General features: G+C 46.3%; 1 protein-coding gene across 5 annotated transcripts in view; it reads left to right on the top strand.

The window, feature by feature from the left end:
• LOC137439948 (DNA excision repair protein ERCC-6-like) overlaps positions 1 to 21,687 on the top strand; it is a 173,315-nt gene that overhangs the window by 89,098 nt on the left and 62,530 nt on the right. For all 5 annotated transcript variants that reach the window (XM_068136234.2, XM_078768339.1, XM_068136232.2 and 2 more), the window contains exons 16-17: positions 5,095 to 5,243; positions 13,573 to 13,661. In XM_068136234.2, coding sequence (XP_067992335.2) covers positions 5,095 to 5,243; positions 13,573 to 13,661 — 238 coding nt within the window. The remainder of the gene's footprint in view (positions 1 to 5,094; positions 5,244 to 13,572; positions 13,662 to 21,687) is intronic.

Raw genomic sequence — 21,687 nt, 5'->3', positions numbered from 1 at the left:
GTCCCTCCCAACCTCCTTTTATGAGGCGCATGGCGATCAAGCCGCCGGCCTTTTGGAAACGCCCATTGGTGAGCTCGCCTCGGCCTTGATTGGTCGTGAGGGCTCACCGATCCCGCCCCTTGATGAGGCGTTGGCAAAGCCACGCCTTGTTCCTGGCGCTTGGCTGACTCCTCCCACCTTCTGCTCCGAGATGACCTCGTGTTCAATGGAGTTTGGGGGCGATGATGATGCCAATAACCCCACCCAATGCAACGGTGGCGAAACGCTGCTTTGGAGGCCACGGCGATATTGTCGGGGATCTATCTTATTTGATTTGGTGCAATGCAGAGTCAATTAATGGGAAACGGAGCCTTTTTTTTTTTTTTTTTTTTGTATACAAGATCGAGGCTCGTGAAAGAGCGAACATTAATCACACAGAAAGACAAACAGACACACAAAACAAATAACATCGGGAGCGGTAGACAAGATGGGGAGAGAGGGGGAAGGACACAAACACAACATTTGAGAGCAGGGACCGAGAGACATGGAGACATCGAGAGAACTGTGGGAGGGAGAGGGCTTTGGGGGGGAGGCATGGGAAGGGGGGGGGGGGTGGGAGAGGTATAAAACATATGGACACTGCCAAGACTTCCAGGAAAGAAGTTGGAATTTCAAACAAGGTGGATCTGGGGTGAATTAGTGGGGGTAGAAAAGATCAAGGTTTTGGATGGGGGAAGATAAGAGATGGTGGTGAACAGCTGTTTTGAAGACCTGGAGGGAGGAGTGTGATTGAAGTGAGTGTGGGAGTTTGTTCCAGAGGCGGGAGAAAAGAGGAATGAAAGAGTGAAGGTGAGCAGAGAGCCGAGATTTCGGCAGTTTAACCATCAGAGGGTGGCTGGCAGATCTTGTGCGACCTGTAGGAATATTTGGGGGACAGAGCACAGAGAGAGCTGGGGGAGCAAGGCCGGAGAGGAGTCGGTAGAAGGAGGCCACGGCGGTTAGCCTTAAACTAACATAGAATAAAGAAATCACTTTAGAGAGAAGCCTATGATTTGCTACGTGTATGCGATGGACTAGCTAAAGGGACGACCTTTGCCCTTTACACAATTGGAGGTATTTACAAGGAATTACTATTTACAGAGGGTGATATTTACAATAATTACAGGATTTTCAAATCCGCAACAATATATATACATATATATATATATATATACATATATATATATATATATATATATATATATATATATATATATATATATATATATATATATATATATATATATATATATATATATATATATATGTATATGTATGTATGTATGTATGTATGTATGTATGTGTGTATATATATATATATATATATATATATATATATATATATATATATATATATATATATATATATATATATATTACATACATACATACATATATACATACATACACATACATATACATACATATACATACATATACTAGCAGAAGTACCGGGCAGGGGAATGGGGGAGGGGGGAGGAAGGGGAGGGCGGGGAGGGCCAGTCAACAATGACGTTGCAGTTCTCATGGTAGGAGAGCAGCACAACAATCGCGACATCGTCCAGCATCTTCGCGACAACAGCACGAAGCGGATTTTGGAGACTCACCGATCCTGTGACGTCCTCCAGTACCGGCGTTGCCGGGCGGGGGAAGGGAGACCCGTACATTCCCAACCTGTACATTCACCCTCTCGACTCAAGCTCACTCGGACAAAAGCCTCGCACAAATTACACCTAGAAGGCCCAATGGCCATGTCTATGCCACAAATCAAGTACGTGAGCGAGTCTGGCGCACTGAATTGAAAACATATAGAACGCTCATACTCCGTGAAAAGTGTAGCCGCCGTGTCGCCATCTTGGTTAGCACGACTCGACCAACTCGCTTTGCGGATCTCGTTTGGTTTGAATGTGTCCCAGATTTTAAAAGCCAGACAACTGTTAAAATGCCATTTTGTGCGGCAATAAACTGCTCCAATCAGTTACGGAAGGGTTGTGGAAAGACGTTTCACAGCTGTTTCAAAGACGTTTAATTCATATCGCACAAAATCGACACAAAACACGATCGCACTAAAGGTGAAAAAACGCAATCGCTTTTCGCTCTGAATTACGTGCAAACGCGTGACGGAAATCACCATCGCCCAGCATCGAGTGCCAACCAAGATTGTGCCCGGTAGCTGCATCTCCACCTATGTGGTGTGAATGGCAATGGTCATTCTATATATTTTCAGTTCAATGGTCTGGCGGGGAGGATGGAACATCACGTGATCGCTCTGAGCGAATCAGCGAGCTGCTCTGGCACCGGCTGAGATGCCGTGTATAATGTTCCTCGCTGAAATGCGCTGAGGTAAATATGAATTAAAAATATGGATCTCGGCAAATAATTTTTAGGTAAGCCATGTCCTTCCCAGGCTCAATGGCCATGTCCTTCCCAGGCTCAATGGCCATGTCTATGCCAAATATCAAGCACGTGAGCCTCTCCGTTTAGGAGTCTATCGATAACACACACACACACACACACACACACACACAGTGTTTTATTTATATAGATATATGTACTGTATATATGCACAGCTGCTGCAAATTCACACCAAGATTTATTTTAGAAATGAACAGGTTTAATATGTGCTAAAAGTAGGAGTAGGTTTTCCGACCTCGCCTCACCTTCTCCATCGTCCACCCTCTTTGCCCCTCACTCCTCACAATAGGCCACAGGTGTGAATTCATTCCCTTTCTACTCGACCCTCTTCCCCTTAAAAATGTAACTTTAATTCTCCAGTAAACAATGCAGTGCAGTAATAATACACACACTGTTGTGTGAAGACACGTGCAGGGAAAATCTGCCCTCGATTGAACAGAGAACTCTGCTACGGAAGTAAAAATAAATAAAGTTGGGATGCCGACTGTCAGGTGATTCAAAAACACATTGCTCGTCATGGAGACCTATCGCAAGCAAACTGAGTAACACTGGAGGTCGATGGGTTGCAAATTAGGAATCAGTATACATTTACCAATTGGAGAATACTTGGAATTCGTGAATGCAGAACTCGCGAATGCAAAGGGTCTTCTTTATTTCGAACAACTCTTCTTATTTAACAGCCACAATTATTCCCAGGTTCTTGTGGGGTTGGTTGGGGTAAGCTTGGCCCAAGTCTTTCAGGAACTGGCTGGCCATTCCTGATCGACTAAGGTTCGGGCAGGAATTTGTAATTTGTTTATGGTGCAGGTGATAGCTCGTCTTCTCTTTGTAAAGGACAGTATGGGATAATTGACCTCCACCAACTAATGCCAGCAGACGGGATGCCCGTTTAACATCCATCCGAGGGATGGCACAGACATTGTCGTCCAAGGGTTTCACTAAGCATCAATCAAACCGAGGGTAGATGCTTAGATGCAATTGTGCGTACCTCCTGGTCATCCTTCCAGCTCTAGCTATTTTAAACAAGTCTCGTGTTAAATTTACTTTTTTTTTAACCTATAGCCTATTGTCATGTTGAAATTGCAATCTTGCATACAATTTCTGTTCGAACCTCCTTAATGATTAAGGAGGATGGACTGAAAGTACAGCATCCACCCCGTCCCTCTCCTGCCACTCCCCCCCCTCCCCCCCCCTAAAAAACCGATGATATTGTTCTCATCTCTCCAATGTCGGGGTTTATTCCTTTAATCCAACCTCAGCAAAATTATATCTTGCTTTTATTCAGTCTTGAGTTCAATGCCCTGAAACTTTTGGGAATACGGTACAGTACTGTAACAAAGTTAATGCATTTTTATGTTGCTGACACAGAATGATCATTCTATATGTTTTCATTCAAATGAAATGCTGAGACCCCACAAAGCTTGCTTGCAACATTAACTCAATCGTTAAGTGGCTACTTCCTGCATTCCCTTTTGTTTTTCACCTCCCAAACAACTAGATGGCATTCATAGGGTACTTACCCCACCCAATTGACTTGGTGCGAGCCAACCCTTCTGTTTTTTAAAGATTTTTTTTCGTTGATCCAATATGGCTGCCAGACTACGTGACTGATGACATCAGAAATTTACATTCTCAATATAATTATTGCGTAGATCCCGCTCAAGAATTTTCAAACTGATTGGACTAAGCGTTGTATTTGTTGAATTATGACGTCATAATGAAGGGACCAATGACTTCATCATGAAACAACACTTATTCCCCATGTGGAGTTCTTCACATCGAGCGTTGTTTCAACTTTTTCCATGGAGCGGTTTCGGAGATATAGATGTCCAAAGTTTTTTCGGTTTTTTGACGTCATAATTATCACTATAAAATTCTACATAAGTAGACACATACTATGGTAAAAATGTTGTCAATCGGAAAAACGGTTGCCAAGAAAAATAATTTTTAAAATGCAGACGCGTCCGACGTATGTACGCAACTGATCACTTAACCCCGCTTTTGGCTTTGTGAGCCCAGGGTAAAAAAGAGCTGAGAATTTAAATTGAGAGAATTTTGACTAATTGGCTTTGACTACAATTTTGGGATTATGGAAGCTAAAGTTGATTGAAAAAAAAGAAGAAGTTTGTTTTGCACCAAATGCGAGTTATTTGAACATGGGTATTTGTCCCCTACCCGGAGGGGACTATAGGTTTGCTCTCCATCTGTCCGTCCCACTTGTGGTTTTCTGCACTTTTTTTCCATACCCTTTAGCATATTCAACTGAAACTTGGCACATGGCTTTATTGTGATAACTGATAAGTTACAGAACAAGTATGAGTTTGGGTGTGTTTTATCAAGTTTTGATGGAGTTATGGCCATTTTGAACTTGGAAAATATCACCTATTATACATGGGTGAGTTTTCCAGACTTTTTTCCCTCCTTACCTTTTAACCTATTGAACTGAAACTTGGCAGGGGACATGAATTGCAAAGCAATTCTACCTCTTGTTGATTTTATCCTGCTTTGCTGGTGGCCCATGTTTTGGAGAAGCTTTTTGGGGAGTTGTGCAAGTTGAGTAGTGAGTAAATTGTAAGGGCACCTGAATTTGATTGGTGACTGCAAAGACTACTCATACTTTTCATTTCAAGTTTGTCAATGGAAATTCGTGTCTGTGTGCAGGTATTTCACGCAGCAGGATTTACGAGAACTGTTCGTGTTGGATGACACACACGTGTCCCAGACACAGCAACAGCTGCAGAAGCTGCATGGCACTGGGCGCAAGACTGACCTTGATTTGGATGAGCACATTGCATTTCTGCACTCGCTGGGTAATGTCTAAAATGCCCTGTGGGGAACATAACATGTATTGTATGTGGGGTGTGTGTGTAAGCAGAGTATGTGTGCTCCCTGCCGTTTTAAAAATGTCATTGGGTAAAATGTATTACCCTCCCCATAGAGTATTGCATTTTGGTCAGTTTATCTGTTTGTCAGCACAGAATGTGCTAACATAGGCCACAAACGCCACCTATTGGTAGTCTGTAGTACATATTATTATTATTTATTTTTTTCAACCGAGTACCTCTATACAACAAACAACATGCATTTTAAAGGCCATTTTCCCTGCTAGAGCGGGGGCTAGCCTTGCGGTCCCCATGACGATCTTCTCCATTTTGCCCTATTTTCTGCATCTCTCCTTGTTACCCCCTTGCCCGCATTTCTTCTTCCACCATCTTTAGCCAAGTCTTTCTCGGTCTTCCCCGTCCTCTGCTTCCTTCTACATTCATTTCCACCACTCTTCTCAACCAGTCACTTTCATCCTTCCTCAACACATGACCAAACCATCTCAACCTGTTCCTCTTCACAGCATCAATCACAGGCTCTATTCCCATCATCTTTCGCAATTCATCATTTGTCTTCCTCTCTCTCAACGATACTCCGCACATCCGTCGAACCATTCGCATTTCCACCCTTTCCAACCTTCGTTGCTGCTCTACGTTCATTACCCATGTCTCGCTCCCATAAATCATAACACTTCTCACACATGCAGCATACACCTTTCCCTTCAGCTTCAACGACACTCCCCTCATCATCAGCACGCCACTCAGTTCCTGAAACTTCTTCCATGCACATCTCACTCGAGCAACCGTTGCCGAGTCTGATCCACCTTCTCCATTCAGCATGTCTCCGAGGTAGCAAAATGTTTTCACACCTTCCAGCTTCACGCCGTCTCCAAGATCCAACTCAACATTTCCTCCATCTGCAGCTCACTCTGTGCACACCTTACATTTGAATGTAGCTGCCACACTGGTTAATGACCCTCTCATACCACTACATTTTTGATGAACCCACTCAGCGCACATTGTACATTGAATGGAGTTCACTCCGACACCCTTCCAACACACAGCACAGGGCCACTTCCCAGTTCTTTCCACCTCACCACATGCTTTACCACTTGCCATCACCTTCGTCTTTCCGATATTCACCTTCAGACCTTTTGTCTCCATACATTCCTTCCACGTGTTCATCTTTTCCTTCAGTCCATCCATACTTTCTGCAATCAACACCAGATCATCTGCATACAACAACTCCCACGGTAAACCCTCCTTTACGTTCTGAGCCAGCACCTCCATCACAGCTACAAATAGTAGTGGACTTAGTACCGACCCCTGATGCACTCCCACCTTCACCTCAAACTCACCACTGTTCCCGTCCTTCGTCCTTACAGCTGTGCGCGCTCTTTTGTACATTGCCATCACTACTCTGATCAACCATTCCTCCACTCATAACTTCCTCAATGCCCATGTCAATACTTTGCGTAGTACCCTATCCAATGCTTTCTCCAGATCAACAAACCCAAGAAACAACTTCTTCCTCTTCTCCATGTACTTATCCTGCAACTGCCTCACAATGAAAAGCGCGTCTGTCGTTCCTCTTCCAGGCATGAATCCAAACTGCATTTCGTCGATCTTCACTTTCTTCCTTATCCTCCTCTCCAACACCCTTTCCAATACCTTCATTCCATGCTCCAATAACTTTATCGCTCGGTACGAGCCACACTCCAGAGGGTCACCTTTCCCCTTGTATAGAGGGACGAGGGTACTCAGTTCCCAATCCACTGGAATGCGGCCTTCTTTCACCACCAGATTACAGATCTCTGTCATTCTCTTCACACCCCAACTTCCTGCTGCCTTCAACATATCTCCCACAACTCCCGTCGGCCCTCCCGCTTTTCTACCCTTCATTGCTTTTATCGCTTCCTCATCTTCCTTCTCAGTTATCTTCTCTGCCGGTCCTAAAACTGGGTTACTCTCTATGTTGCCATCCCATTCATTCTCTGTATTAACAGCATTTCCATATATCTTTTCCATCTTCCTTTAATTCCATCTGGGTCGACAACGATTTGTCCCACTTCATCCTTCAAGCAACTCACCCCCATCACATCACACCTCTCTTTCGCTATCTGCTTTGCAATCCTGAATACTGCTTTCTGACCCTCTTCCGAATCAAAGCGTTCTCCGAACATTTTCCTACATGCCTCCTGCGCCTTTGCTACCTCTTTCTTTGCAGCCTTCCTGGCTGACTTATAACTTTCATGCTCTGCTGTTTCTGCTCCCGTACCCTTCGCCTTCTGCCACTCCTTGAACTTCTTCCTCTTCTCGTCAATCGTCTTTCCAACTTCATCATCCCACCACCATGTTTCCGAGTGCCTCGGTGGTCCTTTTGTCCATCCACATACCTCACCAACGGCTCCCAACAGACTAGCTTTCATCGACATCCAACCACTTTCAAGCTCAACCACATCATCCTCGACCCTACTCAGCCTCTCTTTTAATGCCTCCCTTACTGTCACCTCTTTCAACCTCCACACCTTCATTCTCGGTTGGTACTTCACCCGCCGAGCTCTCCTCGCACCTTTCACCCTTACGTCGCAGACAACCAAGTGGTGCTGTGAAACAGCCTCCTCTCCCGGGATCACCTTTGTGTCCCGGAGGTGTCCCCTATCTCGCCTACGCACCATCAGGTAGTCAACGGTTGTCGTCGACCCACCTGACATGTATGTAACAAGCTTATTATCCTCTTTCTGGAACTGAGTATTACAAATCAGCAAATCAGCTCCATCAGCAAACTCCAAAATCCTTTCACCTTCTCCATTTCTCACACCATATCCGTAACCCCCATGAACTCCGTCAAAACCATCCATACTCCTTCCCACGTGTCCATTTAGGTCTCCTCCTACCACAACAACTTCCTCATCTTTCACGTTTTCCATCAGCTTCTCTATCGCACACCAGAACTTGTCCTTTTCTTCATCGCTTCGACCAACCTGCGGAGCATATCCCGAGATGACGTTCACCAAGAGCTTTCCAATCATCATTTTCACCATCATCAACCTATCACTCACTCTCGTCACACTCACCACACTGTCTACAAACTCCTCAGAAAACAGGACACCAACACCATTCACGCCCTCCAGGCACCCTTGCCACACAAACTTGTATTTCTGTCCCTGCCTACCCTTCACCATTCTCACACCACTTCCCTTCCATCTCGTCTCTTGCACACAACATATGTCCACTCTTCTTCTGACCAATACTTCCACCACTTCTCCTGATCTCCCTGTCATTGTCCCTACATTCCATGTCCCAAACCTCAGAAACCGATCTCCACTTCGGGCTGTACCCTGCCCATATGTACTTGTAATTGTCATGGTTCCCTTTTTGAGGCAATGTTTTTATGGCCGGATGCCCTTCCTGACGCCAACCCTCTTAGTCGCCTCTTACGACACGCAGGGATACGGTGTACCTATTCTTATCCAGGGTACACACCGGGAAACGTTTAAAACATGGAAATTCTGGGGGGGGGGGGGGGGGGGGGGGGGCGTCAAGGGAAAGATAAAATGAAAATAAACCCCTTCAGCCGGCACTTAGCTTGGCGCCCCAAAGAGTACTTTCAGGAGCTTGGCGGCTGTTGAAACTAGGGTAGCCACTCATGCGGGAAGTGGTCCAAAATGGCGGTGTAGAACACCGCGCGTCGAAGACACAACAAGCGTGAGGCGAGCAGATTAGACGGCCTCCTTTCGATTCTCTACCGTCAAGCCCAATGCGGCCTTCAGCTTCCAAGAGCCCAGCAGTTGTCCAAAACCTCGTGTGGGGAAATGTGGTATCTGTCCGTCATGTTGTCCACCGTCCACACGCGGCTCCAAGCTCCGGCGCGAGGAAGCCCTCCGTCCGCCCGCACGCTTCGCCAGGCCCTGATGCTTTATACGACTTGCTTTATACGCATTGTTAAAAGTAAATAATGACAGATGTTTTCTTTCACAATCTTGCGAGATTTCCAGAACTCCTCGGCGTCAAGGGAAAGATAAAATGAAAATAAACCCCTTCACTTTCAGCCGGCACTTAGCTTGGCGTCCCAAAGAGTACTTTCAGGAGCTTGGCGGCTGTTGAAACTGGGTTAGCCACTCATGCGGGAAGTGGTCCAAAATGGCGGTGTAGAACACCGCGTGTCGAAGACACAACAAGCGTGAGGCGAGCAGATTAGACGGCCTCCTTTCGATTCTCTACCGTCAAGCCCAATGCGGCCTTCAGCTTCCAAGAGCCCAGCAGTTGTCCAAAACCTCGTGTGGGTTAATCGAGATCAACGTTCGTATCTTTCCGGAGCCGTACAATTCCTGGAATTAACGTTTTTGAGCATCCAATGACCGTGCTCTCAGTCCGTGGTGAGAAGGAAGCAAGGCCGCGTCGCGAGCTCCGTAGTTTCAGTGTGCCCGAGGACGACGACGAGCTTTGATTTCGACGAGCAACGGAGTACCTCTATAAAGTATGTAAAATTTAAATGCGAGTACGTTAATAAAATACGTACTATAAAACCACGCAAAACAAGTCCTCGCGAGGTCTGCAATTATTGGTTGCTCTTTCTAGTTACATTTGCGTCACGGTACAGTGTTTTCCAAATGGTTTAGTTTGCCATACTTCTTGATCTCATCCTGGTTATCCAAAGATGCATTATAAACCTGCATGACAAACTTGTGTTCATGTTATATGCAATTGTTGCCAACATAATTGATTGGATGTTGTATAATGGTAAGCAAATGCACAGAAAGGCAGCTCTACACACACAGCATGTGCAGTGTCTCCACTGCAACAGAATGGTGGGTGTAAGAAAAAAAAGAAAAAAAAAAACTAGAACAATTGGACCGTGTCGCCAATATGCCTTCGCATTGTCCCACAACGGGTAAATGCCATCGTTCACTGTCCTAAAATTAAACAAGTTTGATTTAAATCCCTTCAGCTGTTCTCAAGTATCACATTTTCACCAGCCATGACAGGTTTCACATCAATCGGTGAAGCAGTTTCAAAGAAGGGATTTTTTTAAATATCAGCTTTCAAGCGAATATAGCTGACAATACCACATGACATATGACATTAAAAAATATACACTCTGCATATGTATGGGAAGGGTATCATGTTTGCGAAGTTTCGTGTTGATCGGATATTCGTTTTGTTATCCAATATGGCTGCCAAACCACGTGACCAATTATTTTTTTGTGATCATCTTTTAATCGCCATGCCTAGTCAATGACACGTAAAGTTTTGAGTCAATCGATTTGGTGGTTTGGGAGAAGGTGTTTTTTTAAAGGTTTTAGGTTAAATCCCATATGGCTGCCAAACCATGTGACCTATGATGTCATAAATTTAATATTTCAACACAAATGGGTCATAGATCATGTGCATGCAATTTCAGATATTTAGGATAAGGAATTAGAGTAAAACATTTTTGTCTGCCATACCACTTCACCTATAATGTCATAATTATCATGCTTTTGTTCCCCATTGGGAGTATTGACAATGTGCCAAGTTTCAAATTTTTCCATTCAGCGGTTTCTGAGAAATATTTTTTTAATTCTTTGCTTTTAATCTGAAATGGCTGCCATACCACTTGACCTATGACGTCACAATTATAAAATCATTCTGCATGGGTACCACTCCTACCCTGAAAGTTTCGTTTCAATCAGACATACGGTTGCTGAGAAAAACGAGTTTTAGCCTGTATGGACGGACGGACAGACGGACAACCCGAAAACACAATACCTCCGGCGACTTCTTAGGCGGAGGCATAAAAATACACACACACACACACACACACACACACACACACACACACACACACACACACACACACACACACACACACACACACACACACACACACATATATATATATATATATATATATATATATATACACTACATGACCAAAAGTATGCGGACACCCCTTCTAATTAGTGGATTCGGCTGTTTCAGCCACACCCATTACCGACAGGTATATATAATCAAGCACACAGCCATGCAATCTCAATAGACAACAATGGCAGTAGAATGGACCGTACTGAAGAGCTCAGTGACTTTCAACGTGGGCCCGTCATAGGATGCCACCTTTCTAACAAGTCAGTTCGTCAAATTTCTGCCCTGCTAGAGCTGCCCCGGTCAACTGTAAGTGCTGTTATTGTGAAGTGGAAACGTCTAGGAGCAACAACAGCTCAGCCACGAAGTGGTAGGCCACACAAACTCACATAACAGGACCACCGAGTGCTGAAACACGTAGCGCATAAAATAGTCTGGCCTCGGTTGCAACACTCACTACCGAATTCCAAACTGCCTCTGGAAGCAACGTCGGCACAACTGTTTGTCGGGAGCTTCATGAAATGGGTTTCCTTGGCTGAGCAGCCGCACACAAGCCTAAGATCATCATGCGCAATGCCATGCGTCGGCTGGAGTGGTGTGAAGCTCGCCGCCATTGGACTCTGGAGCAGTGGAAACACGTTCTTTGGAGTGATGAATCATGCTTCACCATCTGGCAGTCCGACGGACGAATCTTGGTTTGGCGGATGCCAGGAGAACGCTACGTGCCCGAATGCACAGTGCCAACTGTAAAGTTTGGTGGAGGAGGAATAATGGTCTGGGACTATTTTTCATGGTTCGGGCTAGGCCCCTGAGTTCCAGTGAAGGGAAATCTTAACGCTACAGCATATAATGACATTCTAGATGATTGTGTGCTTCCAACTTTCTGGCAACAATTTGGGGAAGTCCCTTTCCTGTTTCAGCATGACAATGCCCCTGTGCACAAAGTGAGGTCGGTGTGGAAGAACTTGACGCCTGCACAGAGCCCTGACCTCAACCCCATCCAACACCTTTGGGGTGAATTGGAACGCCGACAGCGAGCCAGGCCTAATCGCCCCACTAATGCTCTTGTGGCTAAATGGAAGCAAATCCCCGCAGCAATGTTCTAACATCTCGTGGAAAGCCTTCCCAGAAGAGTGGAGGCTGTTATAGCAGCAAGGGGGGGGGGGGGGGGGGGGGGGACAACTCCATATTAATGGCCATGATTTTGGAATGAGGTGTGTGTGTGTGTGTGTGTGTGTGTGTGTGTGTGTGTGTGTGTGTGTGTGTGTGTGTGTGTGTGTGTGTGTGTGTGTTTTTTTTATTTATATGTACAGTGTATTCAGAAAGTATTCAGACACCTTCACTTTTTTCACATTTTGTTATGTTGCAGCCTTATGCTGAAATCGTTTAAATTCATTTTTTTCCCTCATCAATCTACACTCAATACCCCCATAATGACAAAGATAAAACAGGATTTTAGAAAGTTTTGCAAATTTATTAAAAAGAAAAAACTGAAATATCACATTTACATAAGTATTCAGACCCTTTGCTATGACACTTCAAATTTTATCTCAGGTGCCTCCCATTTCTCTTGATCATCTTTGAGATGTTTCTACACCTTGATTGGAGTCCACCTGTGGTAAATTCAATTGATTGGACATGATTTGGAAGGGTACACACCTGTCTTTATAAGGTCTCACAGCTGACAATGCATATCAGAGCAAAAACCAAGCCATGAGGTCGAAGGAACTGCCTGCAGAGCTCAGAGACAGGATTGTGTGGAGGCACAGATCTGGGGAAGCCTACAAAAAAATGTCAGCTGCATTGAAGGTTCCCAAGAGCACAGTGGCCTCCATAATTCTTAAATGGAGGAAGTTTGGAACAACCAGGACTCTTCCTCGAGCTGGCCACCCGGTCAAACTGAGCAATCGGGGGAGAAGGGCCTTGGTAAGAGAGGTGACCAAGAACCCGATGGTCACTCTGGCTGCGCTCCAGAGATCCTGTGTGGAGATGGGAGAAACTTCCAGAAGGACAACCATCACTGCAACACTCCACCGATCTTCGCTTTATGGCAGAGTGGCCAGACGGAAGCCTCTCCTCAGTGAAAGACATGAAAGCCTGCTTGGAGTTTGCAAAAAAGCACCTAAAGGAATCTCAGACTGTGAGAAACAAGATTCTGTGGTCTGATGAAACCAAGATTGAACTGTTTGGCGTCCGTCTGGCCAATGCTCGATGTAAATGTGTACCGTCTGCCACCACCACTAGGTGGCACTAGAGGGCATTACAATTACATTTTTCTTTTTCTGGGCAACACTGAGGTTAAAGCACTCTTCGCATGGGCAAATTAATTTTGGCAAACGGGACGACTAATTGGTCCATCAGCAACGCGACGTGTAGGTTTCGCTAGTTGTGTAATAACTACCATAATTGGGCATGTTTTGAAAGTTGTTGTGCTGTGTCCTTCATGAGATTAACTGGCTGTACAATGTTCCAGACATGTTTGGCATATCGGACCATGATCTCATGCACACGGGTGTTATTGAAGATGAAGATTCTTCTGGAACTGAGTATATAAAGGAGAGGGTAAGTTATTGCTTGTTGCATGTCATTATAGATTATGGGTGTGAAAAGCATCCTTTACCTTTGATTGTCCAATTGACATTTTCCCCATCCCTCCTCTCCATCAATTTGCACTTTTTTTGGGGTGAGGTTTGGGGGAGGGGATGTGGTTAGAGTCGAGGCTCGTGCAAGAGCTAGAACACAGAACAGATCAGGACGCAACAGAATGAAAGGCACAACAGAAAGAGAAGGGGGAAACGCCAACAGCAGGGCAGAGAGACAAAATATACGTAGACGGACAACAAAGCGGTGCGGTTAAGGACGAGGGATAAAGGAGAATGCAGTGGGTTGGATAAGATGGCTAAAGAAGGAAAAACGGAGAATTTGGTGAGTGGTTTTATGGGGGTAAAAAAAATCATGCTTTTCGATGGGGAATGGGCTGATATGGTGTTGAACAGCTGTGTCGAAGACCTGGATCGAAGAATGAGATTGAAGAAGATTTGGAAGTTGGTTCCACAGGTGGGGGAAAAGAGGAACAAATGAGTGGAGGTGAGCATTGAATCTGGATTTTGGGAGTTTCACTTGAAGGGATTTTCTGGTGGACCACGTACGCCCTGCAGAACATGGAGAGGGCAGAGGGTGCAAGACCAGAAAGGAGGTAGAAGAAGACAGAGAGACCACCGACTTGTCTGGGATGACAAAGTGATAGGCGCATCGACCCAGCTTCATCACAGGTGATTCCAATGATCTTGAAAGCCTTGGTTTCCACAGTGTCAAGTTGAGCAAGGTGTGAGGTGGGCACACTTCTCCAGAGGGGAGAGCAGTGTGCTTTCAAGCTACGGATGAAGGTCTTGTCTGTGGATAAGAGTTCAGGTGTGCCAAGGAAGGACTTTGCACGACGGCAGAAGTCAAAACCTTGATCTTTTCTACTTCCATTAATCCACCTCAAACCCACCTCCTTCACATTCCCTGTTTTCTTTCCTGAAATCCCCTGTAGTGTCCATCTTGTTTATCCCATGTACCCCACCCCAGCCCTCTCTCTTCCACAGATGTCCTGATGTTCCTTTTTCCTTCAGTTGTTGTGCTTCCCTCTCTTTCTCCCTCTTGTCTCCCGCTCTCTTTATTATATGTTATATGTGTTAATGTGTTAGCTCTTCTCCAAGCCTCGACCAAGTATACCAAAATATATGTCAGTGGTGTTTCTTTTAAAGAATTTTTTTTGCAAAATAATTGAAAATGAAATGCAGAAATATCTAATTTACATAAGTATTCAACCCCCAGACTTCGTAGAAGTGCCTTTGGCAACTATTGCAGCTTTGAGTCTTCTTGGGTATGTCTATATCAGCTTTGCACATCTGGATTTGGGGAGTTTCTCCCATTCTTCCTTGCAGATTTCCTCAAGCTCTGTCAAGTTGGATGGGGAACGTCTATGACAGCAATTCTCAAGTCTTTCCACAGATTCTCAATGGGAATCAAGTCTGGGCTTTGACTGGGCCACTCAAGGAAGTTCTCATTCTTCTGAAGCCTTTCCAGTGTTGTTTTGTCTGTATGCTCAAGGTCATTATCCTGTTGGAATGTAAATCTTGGCTGCAGTCTAAGGTCTTTTGCACTCTTAAGCAGGTTTTCCTCAAGGATTTGCTTGTATTTGGCTCCATTAATTGATCCCTCTGTCCATACACGTTTCCCAGTTCTTGCTGCTGAAAGTATCCCCATAGCATGATGCTTCCACCACCAAGCTTTACGATAGGGATGGTGTTAGATGGGTGATAAGATGTGTTCGGTTTCTGCCAAACGTAGCACTTGCCATTGAGGCCAAAGAGTTCAATTTTTGTCTCATCACACCGCATAAAATTTTCTTGCTCTCCGAGTCTTTCACGTGCCTTTTTGCAAACGCCAGGCATGCTGCCATGTGCCTTTTTATCATGAATGGCTTCTGTCTGGCCACTCTCCCATAAAGCCTCGATTTGTGATGTGCTGTAGAGACTGTTGTCCTTCTGGCAGGTTCTCCCAGCTCAGGCAAGGAACTCTGTAGTTCTGTCAGAGTGGTCGTTTGATTATTGGTCACCTCCCTGACCAAGGTCCTTCCTGCCCGGTTCCTCAGTTTGGTAGGATGGCCAGCTCTAGGAAAAGTCTTGGTAGTTCCATATTCTTTCCATTTCCTCATGATGGAGCTCACTGTGTTCTTGGGAGCTTCCAACACTCGAGAAATTGTTTTATACCCTTCCCCAGATCTATTCCTCCACACAATTCTATCTTAGAGTTCTATGGACAGTTCCTTGGACTTCATGGTGGAGGTTCTGCTCTGACATGCACTGGCATCTGTGGGACCTGATATAGAAATGTATGTTTCTTTCTAATTGATGTCCAGTCAATTGAATTGGGCACAGGTGGACTCCAATCAAGTTGTAGAGACTTCTCAAGGATGATCAAAGGAAAGTGGATGCACCTGAGCTCAGTTTTGAGTGTTATAGCAAAGGGGTTGTATACTTGTTGACTCGAGACATTTCAGCTTTTCATTCTTAATTATTTTGTGAAAATTTCTTCAAAAAAATTCCACTTTGACATTATGTGTAGATCAGTGACAAAAATTAATATACATTTTAGGCTGTGACTCAAGATGTGAAAAAGTCAAGGGGTGTGAATACTTACTGAAGGCACTGTAATCCCTCATTCAAAACAATGACCTTTTCTACACCTATTAAACCACTATCTTCCGCCCACCCCACATCTCATCCCCCTCCCCCCCCCCCAATTTTTTTTTGCTTCTGTATCCATCTTGTCCACCTCTCGTGTTCTTCCCTTCCCCTCATTGTTTCCTGCATCCCTTGTTTTTCCTTCTGTCTATTTTATACCTCATCCCTGCTGTTGGCCTTTCAACTTTCTCTTTCTGCTGTTCCTTTTGATATGTTGCGTCCTGATCCATTCTGGTTGTAGCTCTTCCAAGAGTCGTGACTATTGAAAAAAAGAAAAAAAAAAGTTGGTCCATGTCATCTGGGAGAGAGATGTAGATCGAGTCATCACTCTTTGGTGGACGGTACAATGTACAGACAAACATAAGGTGGGAGCTAATCAGAGAAGACCATTGCCATGGAAGGACACAAAGGAGGTTGAGGCCTTCTTACGGGAGGAAGGATTCTGTTAAACACATGATGGCCGGTTTATCGGGAGCGACCTGAATTGTAAGATCTGTCAGGTTGATGCGGAGGCCTCAGATGCTTGAGATCGACACTTATGGACAGGAGAGGACAAGCTTCTGGTAGGGTGCAGGAATGTGGAAAGGAGCAAGGAGAGGAAGTAAGGTGGGGGGGGGGGGGGGGGCGTGGAGGGGTGAGCTGGGAGAATAAGCCGTGTGATGGAAGGGAGATGCGAGAAGCCGTGTAGTGGAGGGGCGAGGGGAGAAGCCGTGTGGGGGAGGGGCGGGGGGGGGGGGAAGCCGTGTGGGGGAGGGGCAGGTGGAGAAGCTGTGGGGGGAGGGGCGCAGGGAGAGAAGCCGTGTGTGTGTGTGTGTGTGTGTGTGTGTGTGTGTGTGTGTGTGTGTGTGTGTGTGTGTGTGTGTGTGTGTGTGTGTGTGTGTGTTATTGGGAGAAGTCGTGTGGGGGGTGGGGAGGGCAGCCGTTGTGGTTGTGGGGCTGGGAGGCGATGGGATTTCTCAAGTCGTATGGGGCAGAGGCGGGGTTGGCGGGGTTTAAGCCTTGTGGGGAATGGGTGGTGGAGGTTTCAAATAATTGTTTATTTACAAAAATAATGACTTTTATGACCAGATACACTGTAAAAAGGAAACAGAAAACAATGCCATTGCCAAATACAAGATTTGAACCCAATAGAGAGAAGAGCAACTAAATCCCTGAATTCTTCCTCCATAATATTGTTACGGACGCGGTTGAAGGATGTTATTTTGACCGAGCGGTGGTATTACCGCGACCGAACAGTTATTCCCCGACTAATACCCGATTTGCCCCAAACTTTGGCCGGATCGCGCCACCGCTATTCAATCGGGAAAACTCTAAAGCGACCGAATACAAAGAGGAAGAAGACGTACAGAAGAGTAATTGGATTTATTATTTACACATATAAGTAGGAAGAAAGCAGTCACGTTTATTTACAGAAGATATTAGATACACAGTGCAACGCTAGCTTACCTACAGTCTTAATTAACCCAGGGACAGAACAAACAAGGACAGACTCACGCAGGGAATGATGATAGGACTGGCGGGAGATGGATGGATGGCTGGCGGGATAGGGAGGTCCAACTGGTCCTGCAGCCGATCGACTCGTGGGCAGCCGCCGCTCCTTCGCGGCCCTGCTCCAAACTGCCGTCCAGGCCTCACGCTGCTGTGGCTGCAGTTTCGGTGGCTCCAGCTGCAGTAAATGCAGTTTCGGTGGCTCGAGCTGCAGTAAATGCAGTTGCGGTGGCTCGAGCTGCAGCTCAACTCTGGACTTCTCTCGGACTCGACTCAAAGCGCCTCTCTTGGACCCAACCGCTTGGACTCCCTCTCGTCTCTCTGTAAAAGCTCATCTCTCTGGGAAACGCCCTAGCTGCGGGTTATATAGGCCCCGCCCCTCAACCTTCGCGAACCTCCTCGATGTTTCTCTCCACACCCTCTCCAAGTCCAACCCCTTGTTCGTGGTTGGTTGAGTAGGGCTGACTCACTCCTCCCCTCTATGACGAGGTGGAGACACGCCTTTCTTCTCAGACCCTGCCTCGTGGTCAATGGCGGCAATTGGAAGGGAGGTAATTGGCAATGGCACTCGAGGCCTGGCAAAGACGAAAGGGGAAATGAAAGTTTTGGGAGTGGGAATGAAGGGAATCTATCTCTTTCACTGGTGCAATGGAATATTTCAATTAATGGGAGACACAGCCTTACCCTAAAACACATAATAAGATATAACTGTTGAACAGGGGTATTCTATGATTAGCTGTGGTGTGGATGCTTTATGGAATAATTATGGGACACCCTTTGACCTTTACACAGCTCCGGAGGCAGGAGGCGCAGAATAAACAATAATAATAATACACACAATAAAAAAAATACAGTCCTCATATCCGCAACACTGCACCCTCCTCCTCTTAGGCACGGCCCGGGCCTACAACTTTTATTTAGTGTGACACGTAGGTGTAGTTCCCTCTACTTTTAACCTGACCCTGAGTGCGACAGTTTTTAAAACATAAATAAATGTGTCCCGCTGCTCCATTGCACCCTGCCTAACAGACTTACGCCCACAGTTAACCGAATTGCGGAATGGTCTTCAAACTACACACGGACGGTGGGGAGCATTATTTACAATGACTCTGCTTTTATTTACAAAACTAACCCAGGACCTGTAATTGTTCTTTCTGGGGGGGAGACAGTCTGCTCTGCATCGACGCACCATGAAAGCACCCAAAAACGCACCAATACACCCCCAAGCACCAATCGGTGCAGTCACCACAGTTCATCAGTGTTCATTGCATGTTCAATAATAAAAATAAATCAACAACCCCTAACCCTGCAGGTGATCTCTTGCTCTTCGGCTCCCTCTGCTGGCTATTATTATCTCTTCCAGTTGTCATTTCTTTCATTTTCTTACTGGCGGCCTATTTGCAATAAAGCTTGCCCAAACGTGTCCATTTTATTTATTTTATTTATGGCCCACAGGGCCGACTACGTGTGGTTCACCTGTGGGGCATCGGTGCCCTGTGGCCAAGGTCCGCCAGCAAGATTTCGGGCCCTCATGGCCGGTTCCAGCAGAGGGGCCTTGCCCCAACCCATGGGGTCCATAAGTGGTGCTCGGCCACCGACATGTGGTCCATAATGTGGTGCATCGATGCGGAAAGCTGGTTCTGGGAATTCCGGGCGCACAATGGAGGACTCACGCACGCTCCCCTCCGCGCCCAATGGCGCACAGGTCATGTGGGAGACAAAAGGGGGAAGACAAATGAGCGAGGGGTAAGGTCACAAGGGTACACATCAATAAGGCAATGCAAGGCGAAATGCGTACGGAGGGCGAAGTGAGAAAGCTCGTCCCTACCGTACGTCACCCCCCTGTCACCTACACTACCCTTGCCCTTACCCCATATGTACAAAATCTACACATTTACAAATTTGTCGCTAATGTCTCGTCTTCCCACATTTCCCTTCTACACGAAATTCGTCTCCACAATCCCTCTATCCAAAATTTGCCATCATCAATCCTCATAAGGAGGAAGAGATGGAACATCAAGCACAATGTCACACCCACGTCATGATGCGTCTCACAATCCAAAACATTTGCATCAAAAATAATTAAACATGGCATGGTGCGGAGTACCTGTCACCTCAGGTGAGTGGATGCAGATGGTGCGAGGAGATCCTTCATCCTATCTATCCTCTAAATGACATTAGCACACTTTACACTACCCGGGGTCTTTCCCTGCCAATCCATTGGCCACTTACACTATGGGTTCTAAAAACCAATTCCCATTGACCAAACTGTGGTGCTTCTCAATTTGGGGTCTCACTCCCCTGATTCATCTCCCGGTGCCCTTGCACAATTTCTGGGCTGTGATGTGTAGCTCTCCCAGCAGGTCTACCCACCTGCACACCTCCACCACTGTAGTTGCCACCCGAGCTTACCTGCTCCTTAACCTAACCTATCTAACTGGGGAAGGCCCCTCCTGGCTCTGTCACCCCTTGGTGCCCTCTGGCACTGGGCTACCCGGGTCCGTCCTCCGGATCCTCGGGTCCCATCCACAACAACTCTACCGGCTCCCAGAGCCCACCTGCGGCCTCACCTGGCCGACATCCTCACAGTGGTGGAGTGCCCAAACCAACTACACACACTAACAGGCTACACGCCCAGCCATTTCCACAACACTAATGCACCCATCCAAATACCATTCTTTCACCTCGCACCACAGATGCCAATATCCAACCACAATTTACCTATACCCTCTACCTAACATTTACACTACCCGCCCCGGGTATTCGTGATGGGGGTCCACTCTTCCCCCATTCACACCTTCGCACCATCCACTCCACTCCATTGTTTCCACCATACTCACTCCACGACCATCCATTCCAATACTCCAGATATTCCACACTACCATTTATTCCATTCACCTGTTGTTGCACACCTGTGCAATCACACCTGTTCCATCACACCTGTTCACAATACACTTCTATACACCTTAAACACTCACACGGCATCATCTCATCTAACTACTCCCCTCTGAAACTTGCGCTTCCCAGTCGCCCCTTTAAACTATTGCGCTCCCTCGTCATTATAATCCACACTAATCTACCTGCGTCCCCACTACAGGTATCCTTGTCACTAACTAATCTTAACGTTGCCTAATGTCATCTTCTAGGGCCCTACACACAATATCCTAACCCACCCGGGCTAGTTTTCACTGCCATCAACCCCATAAACTAGTGCTCCTTTACCCCCCCCTTTTGTGAGGGATGACAGAGTTGCCATCCCACCACATCGGGGAGGTCCCACTATCAATTTTGCTCACCAAATTTCAACCAATCAAAAATTTTCCAATTACTGCCAATTCTATTCACTTTTCTAAATTTCGTATCAAATCACTATCACTATCACTATCACTATCACTATCACTATCACCATCATCACAGTCCGCTATATCCTAGCCTCGGTGCGTCATGACATCATTAAACTCGGCTTCGCAAAGCCGAGCAATGAATTCGGGTGGTTTGGTTGCCTGCAGGTTGAATCCGTCCGGCTTTCGGTTCAAGGGAGGTGGTTTGGTTGGGCCGAGATTCCACGCACCATCTCGGCGCGGAACCTTGCGGTCCCGTGCCCGATGGCTCAATCTCCCCCGGTTGGAACCCCGTCCCCACGAGGGGGCACCGTCCGCTTCCTCCCACTCGCCCTTGAACCGGACCGGTCGCCTTGCCCGACAAAGCCCGGACTCGACCGTGCGGGGCGGGGCCAAGCCCGAATCGGCAACGACGCTTCGAAGAGAAGCGACGCAGCATCGATCCGCGCCGGGCCTCGCACCCAACAAAGCACACCGCGCCCCGAGTGCTCGCATCGGCTAACCGCTAACCCGGTTACCGTCGATGCT

Source organism: Myxine glutinosa, chromosome 14 (genome assembly GCF_964187855.1).
Source record: "Myxine glutinosa chromosome 14, kmMyxGlut1.1, whole genome shotgun sequence".
In the NCBI taxonomy this organism is placed as follows: Eukaryota; Metazoa; Chordata; class Myxini; order Myxiniformes; family Myxinidae; genus Myxine; species Myxine glutinosa.
This window is presented reverse-complemented; position numbering and strand designations above follow the sequence as displayed.